This window comes from Oreochromis niloticus, linkage group LG7, assembly GCF_001858045.2.
Source record: "Oreochromis niloticus isolate F11D_XX linkage group LG7, O_niloticus_UMD_NMBU, whole genome shotgun sequence".
In the NCBI taxonomy this organism is placed as follows: Eukaryota; Metazoa; Chordata; class Actinopteri; order Cichliformes; family Cichlidae; genus Oreochromis; species Oreochromis niloticus.
In genome coordinates this window covers 43243117-43258857 of record NC_031972.2, presented here as the reverse complement: position 1 = coordinate 43258857, position 15741 = coordinate 43243117, and the positions used below count along the sequence as shown (strand labels likewise).

The window sequence follows — 15741 nt, the reverse complement described above, 5'->3', positions numbered from 1 at the left end:
AGTTAACTCTTTTTCCACTTCCCTGGGACAAAAGGTGGAATAAGTGATAGTAAAATCTAACAAAAATACATTTATTGGGTAAATTTCCATTTTATACACTGATCTCCCCGCTTTGATATCTGCATCACTTTATGCGTTTGTAAAGGAAAACATTCAACCAAAAAACGTCTCACGCAAGGAAAGTGAAAGTCAATTCAATGAATGAAATGCTGCAATCTATATATATTTTGTTTTTATCTCTGGGTAAGTTTTCGTTATTATCTAAATTTCACTTTTAAACCCGGGTTTTCCAGGAAGCTGAGGAAATTACGGGCACTTTCTATGCGTCACGTTACGTGACCTGTGGAAGGCGTAACCAGACGAGCAGGGTACTGTCCAATCACGGTGCGGTGTGACGTCAGTATGTTTATATTAACGGGTGGTGTTGCAACCTCGCGACATTCAACTCTTGCTACTACAACGATGAAAATACAACTGAAGAACATGGAGAAAATACATGAGAACATTTGACGAAGGAGACCAAAAAATGGCACAGTCTTGCCGAAAAATGAAGCGACAAAACATCGACGCATATCTGTCACCGACGAATACGCGAAATCTCTTGGTTTTCGACGAGGAATACCAGAATACGTGAAGAGTTGTGTTCAACACAGCCGCCGAAACTCGAGAAGAAAGACGTGAAAATGGCTACGGTTGTTGGTTCCCAGACTAGCTCTGAGCGCACGGCGATGGAAAGGTTTGGCAGCGGAGGGATGGCGCTTCTGCCGTGGACTAAACAGATGCTCACCGTGCTGTGGGAACAGCTTCGGTTGCTGGTTCAAGTCATTTACTACACTTTCGTGTCAGGTAAGAGTGAGACGAAATCAAAAGTTTTTCCCTTGCGTCTTACGCCCACTTTATGGCTGCTAAGGTTAACCTTTGGTGTGTTTACTGTTGGAAAGTCCAATGACCACTGTGTAGGTGTAAGATATGTTTAGTTTTTTAAATATAGTAACTGTCATTAAACGACATACGTTTTAGCAAACTTAATATTCTATGGGGGTGACACTATGCTGTGTTTTACTGTCTACTGAATAGTTCCTCGATTTAATTTCTTTGTAGAGGTGTTTCTTTTCCAACTTCCGCGATGTTTACGTGCGTTCTCAGCATTTGAACATTGTTTAGCCATCACAGTAACACTTCCCGTAAAACACTTGAAGTACAACACACGGACTTGTATGTTACACTCAGTAAACCTTCTTTGAAATAATACGTAAAACTGCAGTACAAACACAAACCTTGTCTTGACGTCATAGCATGAATGGAATAATTATTTCTTCAGAAAATGTAACTTGATTAAATTTTTATTGTACTTAAAAGTGTTTTTTGTTTTCTTCTTCCAGTTTTCCAAATGTTCAGATTTGAGGTTCACGTGAGAATCACAGATGAGACTGGTCAGCATATCCAGCACATGACCACAGCCACAAACCCAACAGAATCATTCCTCTTCACCTCTTTGTTTGAGGGAGACAACGGCGTCATGGTTGGTGGTTCAAATCCCCTCTCCAACTTCTGTGCTGACGTTGGTGACCCCTTTGCTGGGAAATCCACTGCTGAAGCCTTGCTGTCCAGTCTCCGTGCTGACGACCTGTGTTGCGGGCTTGTGGATGAGTTTGTGTCCAGAACAGCTGGCAACGAAGAGGGCATCTTTCTTGGACACCAGTCTGGCTGGAAAATGGGCTTCCCTGGCGACTGGAACTTCTTTGTGTCGAGTGGCGAGGACTCAGGTTCAAACGACACCTTCCAAAAAAGTAGTGAGGAAGACCTCAAACGGGATATTTCCAAGGAAAAAGTTTTCAAGCAGGACACATCAGAAGAAGATAGAAACTCTCACTGGAGCAGTGAGGAAGACCAGAACACAGTAGAATTTGAGAGTGACGAAAGTAAAGCACTTTGGGAATCTCTGTCAAAATCCAGTGATCCTTACAACCCTTTCTTTTTCTCCGCCTGCATTTCAACTAACACAGATATGGACAAAAGAAAAAGTGAAGTAAAAGACTGTAGCGATACCGACCTCATGTCCGTAAGCAAGGCCAGTGAGGAAATGATGGGGTCTCAAGGCCTGAAGAACTGGGTCTGTCGCTCCGACAGCGAAAGCAGTTGGAGCAGTTGGGCCAGTTCAGATGGTTCGAGCCCTGACATCGACAAGGAGGAAAGTGAGAGGCTCTGGGACTTTTTCAGCAGTCCTGAAGACCCTTACAATCCCATGTGTTTCACTGCATGCACAATCAGCAGCACAGCTCCCCAAGCCACTACGTTCTCTAATTGCGAAACCCCAAAATCTGACACAGACACAGAGGAGAAGGAGAGCACCATCCCCCCTTCATCCGAAGATGATGAAGAATCACTGTGGAAATCTCTCTGCCTAAAGGATGACCCTTACCACCCTTTGAACTTCCAGGCCCCCCTTCAGAGCTCTCCAAAACTAACACTCCTGCAAGACGATGATTCAGATGTTCTTGATGTTCAACACACACCAAATTCATCCACAAAAGCAAAGAAATGGGCAAAAGCACCCCAGAAGCCTGTGCTGCCAGAGAGGCAGACAAAGCATCACTCCCATCCAGAGACTATACTAGTGCCCTGGAAAAGATCTGGACAAACACCCACACCAACTTCAGAGACGAAAGAAAGCAAGGCTGACACCACCCAGAAGAAGGTAATTATCTGATAATTTCTTCTTATTTTTACACTTTTTCCACATGGAAATGTTAAAGGAACCCAAATACAAAAGTTTTGGTGTAATTATTATTTTTTTTTTAGCTGTGGGCTAAATATATTAAACCGAATGATTGTGTAAACATATTGTCAGAAATCACATGAAAACACTCAGTTCATTGACCCAAACCAGGGGTAGGCAACTCCAGGCCTCGAGTGCCAGTGTCCTGTAGGTTTTAGATATCACCCTGTGTCAACGCACCTGAATCAAATGATTAGTTCATTCCCAGGCCTCTGGAGAACTTCAAGACATGTTGAGGAGGTCATTTAGCCATTTGAATCAGCTGTGTTGGATCGAGGACACATCTAAAACCTGCAGGACACCGGCACTCGAGGCCTAGAGTTGCCCATCCCTGACCCAGACAAATATATAGAAGAGGAGGTGATCTCATATTTAAAGTTAGAATGTTAATATCATGAAGAGGAGGGGCCTACTGCTGACTCACGTACTGTGTGTGTGACACAGAGATAAAGATATCAGTTTATTCCTTCCTCCAGACTGAGTGTCTTAAGCAGAGTTGTTTGTTTTCGCTTAGCAACACTGGTCGTCATGACTAAGCCAGTCATGTGACACCAGCGAGTCAGGAGAGACTAACTTCCGTGTGTATCGAGTTGCAGCAGTATTGCAAAGTTAGCACAGAGGTCTTATGATTAGACAGTGTCACGTCATATTAGAAAAATCAGTACTTGGAGTTGGAAAGAGTTCACTAGCTTTTAGATATTTAAAGTTTATAATCCCTAAATACAAGCACTTAAACATCATATGACATCCAGTATTGTTCAGTAAACTATAATATAATTCTTCTGAATTTCAGGTTCGATTTTCTCCTGTTGTCAAAGTCCATGTCATGCGGACCTGGCCGTTTGCGCGACAGGCGTCTCGTAAAGGACACTGGGAAGAGATGGCACGAGACCGTGACCGCTTCCGGAGGCGAATTGATAAATTGGAGCAGGTCATTGGCCACTGTTTCACCCAGACCCACAGAGAGAACATGCGGGCCTACCTGGACAGTGCCTTGAAAAAAACAAAAGGGTCCTGAACACTGAATGTTTTATTTCCTTTTAGGATGAGAACTTGTGATTGGTTGCAATGCAACAGTGATTTTTGATTTAGGCCAATTAGAATTTTGATGTTAGGCCAACGTAAAATGTTTGGTGTCGAGTTGAACAACTTTGTACCTCAGAAGGTTTTATACATTGTGTAACTGTTGCACTGACTGACACTTTCTCATTTTAAGCTCAGCATTACTGTGTGGAATGTTGTTTTTGTATGCCTTATATAATGACCTAGTAATGTAACTTATTGGTGAAGTTTGCCATTTATTTTTACCTTTTGTTTTCAGCAGTTTTTATGTGTGAAGAAACCACAGTGGTGACTGTAGAAAAAAGTAGAAAATCATATCACAAAAAAAGCAGAGCTCTATATTGCAAAGTGTTTTGAGAAGTTTTGTTAAGCATGATGGATACGCGTCAGGTTCTGGTGCAATTCTTGTCTTACTGTTAAAACTTTAGGATTTGATATTTCAGTTTTTGTCTTGTATTTTCTTATATTCCTGCACATAAATGGCAGCTTTTAGTGCTGAATGTGAAGATGGGCGTTTATCTGATTGTGTTTGCTGGAGAACACTTTGTCCTCTGTGACTCAACTTGTCACGATAACATCATGTAGCCAGACTGTCCCGAGCAAGTTGATCATTGGGTCCTCTGAATCAATAAAATTTGTTACATTGTAACTTTTTTTTTCCTGTTTGGCTTTTGTCACAACCTGACAAACGATTGGACAAAAAAGAAATTAGTTCATGTATCAGAAATCAGTGAAGTAATGATGGCCCTGAGGTCCCAGAAATTTGCAAACAACACAATGCTGAAAAATAAGTGAATCACTGCAAAAGTGATGAGATTCAAAGTGTGAATGACACAAACATGGTGTGGGGTTGTATAAACATGCAGAGAAAGACGAGTTTCTCTGCATTCTGAAAAGAAAGCGTGGATATCAGCACCTCCAGCCTGATTCTGACCAAACAAACTGGTTTAACCTTTTGACCCCATCTGGACACACCCAGTGTGGTCATCCAGGGTGTGAAACTTCCAACAAAGCATGTGCCTTTGTGGGACTTCAACCACTGAAGAGATAAAGGTAAGTGCATTACTTGCTTTGCATTACTGATAAGGTGATTTACAGTTCAAAAGGGGATCACAGTTGCTTGGTAACTGGAGGTCTGCAAGACAGTTTTATTGTATACAAAGTGATGACTTTGACCTGCTCCCTATCTGAATATATATATTTCACTTCCTTCTTATGTGTTTTCCCTTGCATGTTACCACACACATGCACACAGGAGCTAATAATTTCCCACTGGGATGTGAGTCTCCGTGCAGAGTGGCTGCCGTAAGGCTGTCGTAAGACAAGGGTTAAAAACACAAAGTATGATGAAATGACTTTCCTGAGGGATGAAATCAATTAGCAGGTCTCCCCACCCCATCCCCGTCCCCTCCCATATGTGCACACACCATGGTGCAAAGGTGAGCAATCGCTGACATTGTTGCTGTGTCAACGCAGTGGTAAACCTACTGCTGATCTCCCACCACCTCCTCCCCTCGCAGCATGTTGTGTATGTTATTCACCATCTGCTACAGTCTTGCCCACCCCCATAATGAGTGGAGTTCATTATACTTTAATATCACTAACTTGGGTTATTTCATACATTTAACAGCACCAAAAATAGTTCAAGCCAGAACTTTATTTTAACTCAGTCTAAAAATCTGAAAAAGAGTATGAAATCCATTTATCAGAAATCCAAACGACCGAGACAGACACACTGAGAGCTTTTATGGGAACAAGAACTCTGTACTGCTTGTGATGGCCTTTCATCTAAATATGATCTGCTATTAAATTTATTCTTTTAGCTCTAAAAACATGTGAAAGTCTTTCACACGATGTGCTCAGACCGTCCATGTTCTTTACAGACATCAAAACATGCTTGTTTTTCAGAGTGCAAGGCTGTGGAATGAATTTTGTTAAGAGAGTACATTTTCTGGATGCTTTGCTTTTGTTCTCAGAGTCTGGCCTGATAACATCGTCTGTAAGCTGAAAAACAAATTTTCACATCTATGGGGTTTTTTTTTTTTTTTTTGGTGTTTGCATACAGGGTGGTGAAGGTGGGGGAGGTGCATCTGTCCCTCTAATTTCCTTTAGCCTGCCTGTCTGATTTCACAGTCAGACATGACATGACTGGCTTAACACTGAATAACCAACCAAGAATTCTATGCCCTGCTCAAGGGCACTACAAGAAGACACAGACAGTTATGAGGGCCAAATGAAGCTCATCACTTCACGATTCCAGGATGAATATAGCAGCTTCTCCTTTGTCGATCCCTTCCTTTCTTCCCATTTTCTTCTTTAACCCACTCCCCTCTCTTTGTATCTCTGTCTCCATCTTTCTCCTCCTCATCTGCTCCCAGTACCATTAGCTCAGTGGCCTAGGCGACCCCGTCTCCAGGCAACCGGCAGGAGTGGCGAGGCGTTGAAAGGATTGCAGGTGATTGCAGCAGTGGTGGAAGCAGCAGCAACAGCAGAGGCAGTGGGCTTTCAGTCAAACACACACACGCACATGTACACACACACACACACACACACACACACACACACACACACACACACACACAAACATTCGGTTGCCCCCTCTTACTCGCCTGCCAGAGAAGGGTATCTCCTGGGTCACAATTAGCTGATGATGCAACCTACCAGCAGCTATTGTGTCTGACACCACCTCATACAGACAGAGTGCATGAAATACAAAACGCAACAAGTCTGTTTGTCCTGCCCATTACATGGATTACATGATCCAGGCTGTCTGTGTAATAAGATGTGTTGTTTGGTTCATCTATACTCTCTCTTTGAGACACATGTTCCCTTTTAAACTTGCTGTTTGTGATTCAAATGATTTCACAACCCTTTTGTTCAATATTGAAATTGAATGCGCCACGGAGAATACTCTTTGTCTCACTCACCGATCAACAAAATCAACTAAACGGTCCTTTCTTCAACCGGCTCCAGAGAGAGCAACATAAGGAGTGGTTCACCACCAATTTAAGTGCATGGATGAAAACAGTAATCAAAGAAATGCTTACTGTTATTATCTTTCTCCCTATTATTTTCTCCCTAAGATCCACCTCCTTAAGTAAGTATGAAGTATTGCACAGTCAGACATGAAGCTATGTGGTAAACAGTGATCCATGGCCGTATATAGCCCATTTATGTGGATTAGTGCGTCTGAGCAACACCCAGACGATACACAGACAGATGGTTCAAGCTGGAGCTGAATTTAGATGTCGTGTTTAAATTTAACCACTAGGGGACATTGCCCTCTTCAACTGTCTTCTGGTACGTGACATAGCACACATAGGCACCATGGTTACTAATTGATGACAGCAAGAAACGGCTACAAGATGTGCTGCAGACCCCTGTCGCGCTGTTTTAAGAGTCACGTGAATGCATCAGTTATTCATGTTATTCACATTCATGGGCTCGCCGTTTAAAACCGACAACAGCATATTTATAACGTGACTTCTTGTTTTGTTTTTTGTTTTTTGTTTTTTTATTAGCTTCCAGCCTTCTCTGAAACATTAATCTGTAACTCAAAATAGTCTTTCCTGTAATGGCATGTATATTTGGTGCTTACTTCCGCAACTAGATGACCATATCTGGACATCCAGTATGGTCATTAGTCATTTCTCTGATGCACAAGGCAATGTGGACAAAAAGAAATGATGTAGGTCTGCTGCCCTCATGTGGTGAAGCTGATAACATCACGCCAAAGGGGTTTTGTTGTTCATGTTGGTGTTTTTTCTATGACTTGCTGTTGATTTAACTCAAAAGAGAACCCAGTTTTAGGCCAATGTTAGGCCTGAGTCTAAAATTAGATTAAGGCATCTGCAGAGTTTTAATCTGTTTGGACCTGCATACAAAAGGGAACAGCTGTTTGTGCAAGGCAAATAAACAGAAAGGCATGCACATTTCACAACTTTTAAGGAACTAGACTTTGGCTTAATTTTTAACAGGAAATGAATGTAGCGAGAGAGAAAGAGAGCGAGAGAGAGAGGTAATGACATGCAACAAAATTCCCTGCTGGATACAAAACAAGGAAGTTCATTTTTCGGTCAATCCCCGTGGCACAAAATGACATTTGCAGTACTTTACTGAAATGTTTTAGGGTTATTGTTTTTGTTTTTGTTTTTTTAATTATTATCATGATCATGATTTTTCCAACTTGCAAAACCAACTAATCCACTGGTGTTTGAGAAGGTGATGGTTACAGTAGTGACAGTAGTGCTCAGCATGATTTTTCGGCACTAAGACTGCATTAGTCTCTCTTTATGTTCACCAGTTTTCAATGCTGTCAAAGGGAAAACAGAACTAATTACCCTTTAATCAAATCCAGTCTGCTTTTTGTGAGATCCTGCACTGATCCAGCTGATGGAAAGGCTTCTGATTGACCAGGATCACTAGAAGTGTTGTCGTATTAAAAAGGTGAGCTCTTGTCCATAAAGCCTCACATTTAAGTTTATGATGTCTGTGAAGGTTCTCAGTCATCCAGGTCATGATAAACTAAGGAGCTTGGAGAGAAAAGTGACTGCAGTTCTTTCAGTTTCTTGAAGATATTTCACCTCTCATCCGAAAAGCTCCTTCAGATCTAAGAGCAAATGGTAGAGCGTGTCAGATTTTTAAGCCCTATTGGGAGCGTTCCTAAGAGGGTCGTGGACCCACTATTGATCATCTGCCTAATCACATGAGCCAGGGTGTGAAAACAAGTGTGGATCTCCATCAGCCAAGGTTTCAGGTGAACCCATTGTGAGACTTTGCCCCACCCTATCGTGTAACTTACTGATCCTTGAGACGACTGCTGTTGTTATTTTATGCAGTACAAATAAAACTGAATTGAATTATTTTGATGTTTATCCTACAGCTAACTCAATCAATACATTTTTTTTCAGTAAAGGCCTTTAGAGATATATTAAAGTCATTGTTTTTTTACATTTATTCCAGGCTTTCCCAGTATCCTTTTATATCATGTGTATCATTATATGTCATGAATCAGTAATAACCAAAATGATACCTGTATTTTTGCCTGTACTTTTGGCAACCAGGCATGTTGCCTGCCCTGCAACGTGTAGAGTCGCTTGAGTAACAGAGTTTCTCCTCCACAGACTCAGCAGCAACTCCAGGAAGCAGTGATTGAAGAGCGGGAGCCGCCCCACTGGATGACATCCGGAGGTTAAGCCTGTCCATGAGGCATATTAGTGCAATGATCAATGCAGATGGGGGGCTCACTAATTAATGATTGTGTGTGTGTGTGTTTTTTGTAACCTGCAACGTACAGTGCATATGTTACTTGGGATTTTTTAAAATTCTTTTTCCTTATAAGAAGGTAATGATAGTCTCTCCTTGTCTTCTGTCAGAATGTCTGTATTTTACTGCCTGTCTGTCATGTGTTGTGTTGCTCAGGAAGACTTTTTGACTCAGCTGTGCTGCCTTAAGAGTCCTACGTTTGAGCCCTGGATCTGACACACAAACACACACAGAGATGTAAAAGGAAGCTACATGCCAATATTTTCATGTAAATTAACTTATTTGTTTGTAGAATTTATATTACAATTTTTACACATTTTTGCATATCCTTTTGAATTTGGACATATGCTACAGGATACTAGATCAGCTAAAACAGACAATTATGATAAGCTTAATATGCTTTCTGCTCTATAGCCAGCTTGAAGATGCCATCTGAACTCCACCAGAGGGAGACAGAATAACGCTGAAAATGTCCCAGATGGTCCGGTAGGCATCAGCAAGGCTTCTGAAGAAACTGACTGGATAATTTCTCACAACAGAAATGGAAATATGAGCAGCATAGTGGAGAGAATTCACACTTATAGTGAAATTGTTTCAAAAATATTGACCTTTTCACTTCAGGCAGATTTCTTTCTAAGGAGAAAACATTTTTTTGTCTTTTTTGACAGAGAAACACAAATTTTTAGGTTTTGATCACATTTAACAGCCTTGGTGAAGGGAACACATTTCATGAGTCATCGGGTGATAATCAAAAAACAAAACAAAAAAGTTAACTATGACTTATATAACACAGACAGCAAAGAAAGCACAATTAACTGTGATGACTTTTTTTTTTTCATTAAACTGACTGTAAACTTTGTATTTACATGTTTTCACTAATACTGCCAGAATAGCCACATTTTCAGCAGCTGAATGCTGGAAAGACTGAAATTAACAGAACAATGACTTTACTTTTTTTCCTGTGTTGTTGGAGTCTAAAAGTTAAGCTCCAAATTTGGTTTTCCAGGTGATGTTTGTAACATTTAGGAAGTCCACACAGGATGGGTGAGGCTCTGCCAGGCCTGCGGGCTGTTCCACAAGTTACAAACCCTCATATGGAGCAGAGCCATGCATTATTCACCCCACATTTACATAAGACACAATAGTGAGAACGGTGCCAAAAAAGTGTACGGCTGAACTGTGTGTTTGTGTGTGTTTATCTGGCGTATCAAGGGTGCTTCTGAGCATTCCCGTGAATCTCTTTGCCACCTGAGGTTTTTGCTGTTCTGCCAACAATTGTTGATGCAATCTAGACGAGGGCACAGACCCCAAGGCTCATCCTCGAATCCCTGAAAGCTTTGGTTACCCATTACAAGAAGAGAGAGCAAAGGAGGGAGCGGGCAGATAAAGGCTGATATTGTTTCTGTGCACATTTATCTTTCTGTCTGAAAGCCCTGTTTACTGAGGACTTAAAGCCAAACCAGGTTCTCTGGCATTTTTGAAAAAACACAGGTCAGAGTGGCCATGACTTACTTCAGAATTCCTTCACGGTGACGAATGATGTAATATGATGCTCAAACAATCACAAAGTAATACTGTTATGTTCCTGTGATGGCATGCCTTTGTGTTGAGTCAGAAAGTAATCAGATAAGCGCTCAAGTGTTGATATTAGCTTTGCTATTTTAAACACATTAACCGAGTTTAGCAGTTTCACCAGAGTGAATGAGCAAGTTGAAGACTTAAAACAAAACTACAAAATAGTCCCAGAAGCACCAGAATAAGTGTCAGAGAAAGCTGGACAGGAAACAGATTCTCCACAAAAGAATGCTCACTGTGAGGCGAAGTGATCACTGGGCAAGCTATCTTTCAGGAGGGCCCCAGCAGCTTCAATATACCCTAAATATGTTTCCTCCTGCAGTCAAGGGTACTTTGCATCTGTTGTTACAACAATTTGAACTCTTGCGCTACCTTCAGGCAATTAGATACAGATAATTTTTAACCTCCATGATGGAGGTTATGTTTTTCTGTTAGCGTTTGCTGGCGTGCCTTCTGTCATTACGTCTGTAAACACAACAGCACAAAAGGTTTTGAATGAATTTTGGTCCAACTTTGCAGGGGTTCAGAATGGGGTCATGTTAACAATCCATTAAAATTTGCCTCCGATCCACCAAGTTCTTCAAGGTCATCTTAATGATTTAGTAGTTGAAAATGGACAAAAAGCCTTATAACTGAGCTGAGAAACTGTGATTCTTACAAGTGTGGTGTGTATTGTTAACATATAGAAAGTATCATATAAAGATTTAAAATATCATGTCACATTTCACCTCTGACCTTTCCTTCAAGGTCAATAGATGGGTCAAAGTGATAATAATGCTATATAGAGCTATTCAAAACTATGTTTCTTACTGCCATTATTTGTATTGACTGCATATAGAGAATTATATATGGGTGTTTTAAATATCATTTTATTATGACTTTGTTATGTTCATTACAGTAAAAGGTTATAACCATTTAAATACATTATAACAGTTACAATACAAATATTTAAATACATGTACAATGTTCCTGAGTATTTTTTATTTTGGAAAACATAATAAACCTTTGATCAAAAAAGTTTTTCACTTGGTTGTCATGTTTTCATGTAAACCTTTAAACAAAGTTTACGAAACAGTGAATTTAATGCTACACATGTATTATGTCCACATAAATCCACATGAAAAATAATTATAGTCGAAATTATGTCAGGTATATTTAAATGGGTTTCAACAGGGAAAACAACAACTGCTTCCACTTTGCACTTTTTTTTTTTTACTGCACTAACATTTCTTAAATGATTTTTAAAAAGCTCAAAGAAAACAAAATGAATACAGAGAAAACACTGTGCTATTTCCTTAAAGGTAAGTGAGCTGCCATGTCGGAGGTTTGTGCTCTCGGAGTGCTTCTTGATCATTTGTTATTCTAACTTTCCAAATGATCAAGAAGACATTCTTTACCCTCAAAAAATGTCCTGTTTCCCCCAAAAATCTTGGGTTAAACTTAAAGTGATGACTCAGACCCCACAGATGAAACCTGAAATAAAGCCTCAAATACCAAAAGGTACAGAACTGTCAAATTCAATTAATTTTTGCATCTGTTTGGTTGTTCTTTCAACCTGGAGACTGGATCTATTATTATTTATTTCGCATTATTAAAAACACTGAAGTTGACATTAAACTAAGGCTTTTCAGGCAGTTACCAAGATACATTCTTCTGGGGAAACAGCCACACTTCTACACTGAAAAACCATTTACTGGCCACAGTGAATTGCTACTACTCATGTTTAGATTTCTGTTGTTCAGCCTTCTGACAAAAACAGCCAGCAGCCGTCTGTAGGTGGCACAGCTGTCAAAATCCTGCAGCTGTTGCCTTCCTTACCTGCAGATGGCACACATCAAGAGTTTTACATCGCTAATGTAAAACTGCTGCTGCAGTTTCTCTTCTGGACTGGAACAGCGAGTCCTTCTTGAAAGTCAGCAGAGTGGCGTTTGCTTAGTGTGGTTCCTGTGTGTGTGTGTGTTTCACTAATCTCACATTGATCTGCTACTTGAGGCAGGTTTTATTGCTTGAGAATTTTGAAAACTATTCTTTACCTCACTGGCCTGCTATTTTCAGAGACAACTTTTTGATATGACACATGCATCAAGAAAATAATTTCTAAAAAAGAGACTGTTTCTTTAAGTGAGGTGGACGATTTTAGAGGTTCAAAAATTAAATATGAGTCATTTCATTCAAGCATACTTCCCATTTAAAATCTTCACAGATGGTCACTCATTTCAGTCTTTGAATTTCATGTGTATAAAAACATACTTTTCTATGTGAGGTATCGTCACAATTGTCAAAATTCAGTCCACAACAGTTCCGCTTCTTTGACACACATCTGCATTTTTGTTGCCTCGCTGGCAGCTTTGTGTACACACAGATCCACAGTGTTCCCATCCTGCATCCAGATCCGGGTATCTTGTTTCTCTGTGTTTGCTTTCTTTGTTTTCTCTTGTGTCTTTCAGCGCTTCACACACTACTGGCGATAATGGATGTCCTGGTGACTGCTGTTTTTGTGCAGTATAAATGAAAGAAGGGGAGCAACAGGCACAGGCTGATAAACACCTCAGCTGGCTGCTGTCTGCTTTGTAAAAAAAACCCAAAAACCCAAAAAACCCACAGTATTCTCTAGTCAAACTGCATAAGATGAGACTACTTTTTTCACATAGTAGATATTTTCCTCCAGATGATAACATAATTTTTGAATGGGCCAAAAACCAGTAGGAATTAAACTGCATTCTCTAGAATGCGTTGGAGTGGAGAAGCAACAAATTACAGTGAGTGAACACAAGATGACAAGGACAAGCACAGTAAAATAAAAATGTCAGCATGATGACAAATGCTACAATAAAATGCATGAAAGAAAATTCAAAATAATTGAAAGTCTCCCTAATCCAGGAAATGGAGTCATCGGGGAAGTGAGTGTGGCAGTCGGTGAGCGGATGTATCTTTTTATGTGTGTGTCACTGTGTATTAGACATTGCGTGCACTCATGTAAAAGAAGGATGCAGGAAGAGAAAGAAAGAAGAAGATCATGCAGGATCCAGGGCCTCTTTCTAGGTGGTTTACCAGTGAGGATATGCACAGATACTGTTGAGAGAGTGTCAACTGTTGATTCAACAGCAGTGTGCAAAATCATGGTACCGTGTACTGCATATTGACAGATGTTAAGCTGCAGTAATACACATTTTATATTTATAACTGAAAAACAAAATATTTCAAAGACCCAACAAAGAACCGGCATCTGATTCTATTTAGTGATGACAGTTAAACACTGACTGGGTTTCCATGAAAAACATTCCACTGGGATAATTATGTTGCTTTGTGTCTGCTATATTTGTAAAACAGAGTAATCACTTACTAACAAGTTCAGCAACAACTGTCAAGTGATGATAGGCGACTGTTGTTTTTACAGCTTGTTGTACTACGCCCCCCAAGCGGGAAAAAAATGTTCATTATAAAAACAACAACAGTTGTCTCAAGGAGCTTTATATTGTTAGGTAAAGACACTACAATAATAAAGAGAAACCCCCCCAAATCAGATGACTCCCTTATGAGCAAGCACTTGGTGACAGTGGGAAGGAAAAACTCCCTTTTAACACGAACAAACATCCAGCACAACCAGGCTTAAGGAGGGGGCATCCATCTGTCATGACTGGTTGGGGGCCGGTATCATGCTGCTGCAGTCATGCTAAATGGAGTTGGAAAGTGAAAGCAGACAGCTAGTATCACACAAACATTATTCATATCTCAAATATTGAATTTTAGTGGTGCCTTTTCTTAATGTTCTGGTATGCAAATCTGCACTATGTGCATACTGTAAGTTCAGGGTTAGGTGGGCCAGCACCTCAATACATACATATAGTGCTGCAGAGCTATTAGCGTCAATTTCCTGACGTGTGAGCCTGTGATATCATGACTTGGCTGGAAAAGTCTCTCATTGTTTTTTTCATATGCGAGCACTTTATCTTTCCACACAAATACACTCCAAATGGTAGAAAAATCCCCCGGGATTTCAGTGGCCGAGGCTGTGCGTGCCGACCTCTACCTGCCCTTCAGCTCACTCTGCCTTGTCAGGAGTTTCTGTTGTTGATTTGGCGGTGCCTCCAAAAAGCAAGTGCTGCCAACTGAAACCAGACAGGGGAGAGGGTACCAAACACATGTACTTGAAAATCCCCAGATGTGAAAAATGTGCAAAATTAAACCAGCGGATTATTTGGACAAGCTTCCCTGCTGGAAACAAGTGTTGAAATTGGAAAACTGATATAACTCGACAACAAAATCAAAATCAAAATGGAGTTTAACATGCTCTAGTGTTTGGAAATAAATGGAAAACTTTTCTGTTTTTAGAATACGCTCCAGGGAGCGGTGAATGAAGACCACTGTGACAAATATCAACAAAGGCTTTGTGTTCTTCACACTGCATTGTACCCTTTAGGAAATGACTGTTTTTGGTCAGAAGATTTCTCCTGACTGTGAACTTAACAACAGCTCACACGGAACGCTTTGTTTTGTTTTCTCCCAAATGTGGACTTCAAAATAACAGGTCTTCATGGAAAGTGTGTCAGAATGTTGTCATAAGCATGCCATCACATGTCTCATGGATGTGGAGTCACATCGGAAAATGAAATTCCAGTGAGCTCAGAGTTCCTGATGAGTGACTCAGAACAACAGCGTCTGACAGCTGACGGAGGCTCGTATTTATCTTAATGAGCCACCGAGGAAAACCAACGATAACATGTTTGCTGCAAGTAAACATTACAGTCTCAAACTACAAGTCTAGACAGTCATCTTATTATGGGTTTAAGTGTATGCAAATACGCTGGTCCATAGTTTCTTTCTTTTTTCTTCTCTTCCTGTTTTTGTTTTTGAATAAGATTGCAACAATAAGCACTCAAAGACCGAAAACCTGCAATCAATGGCAGTAAGAAACATAGTTTTAAATAGCTCTATATAGCATTATTATCACTTTGACCTATCTATTAACCTTGAAGGAGAGGTCAGAGGTCACATGAAACATATTTTGAATCTTTATACAGTACTTTCTCTATGTACAGTACACACCACACTTGTAAGAA

At 40.4% G+C, this 15741-nt stretch overlaps 1 protein-coding gene and 1 long non-coding RNA gene across 3 annotated transcripts; both read left to right on the top strand.

The window, feature by feature from the left end:
- The first annotated feature begins 420 nt into the window (after nucleotides 1-420).
- On the top strand, nucleotides 421-4490 carry LOC100696563 (protein phosphatase 1, regulatory subunit 15B-like). Its single transcript, XM_003455390.5, has 3 exons — nucleotides 421-846; nucleotides 1383-2698; nucleotides 3573-4490. The coding sequence occupies exons 1-3, from the start codon at nucleotides 684-686 to the stop codon at nucleotides 3795-3797; spliced, it is 1704 nt and encodes a 567-aa protein (XP_003455438.1). The 5' UTR covers nucleotides 421-683; the 3' UTR covers nucleotides 3798-4490.
- A 1911-nt stretch (nucleotides 4491-6401) lies between these two features.
- Nucleotides 6402-11543, top strand: LOC106096492 (uncharacterized). Of its 2 annotated transcripts, XR_001222895.3 has the most exons (5): nucleotides 6402-6938; nucleotides 8214-8287; nucleotides 8965-9031; nucleotides 9263-9374; nucleotides 9521-11543. It is a non-coding gene; the product is annotated as an uncharacterized LOC106096492 (long non-coding RNA). The 2 variants fall into 2 exon arrangements; XR_002062995.2 differs by having other exon boundaries at nucleotides 8965-11543.
- The last annotated feature ends 4198 nt before the right edge of the window (nucleotides 11544-15741 follow it).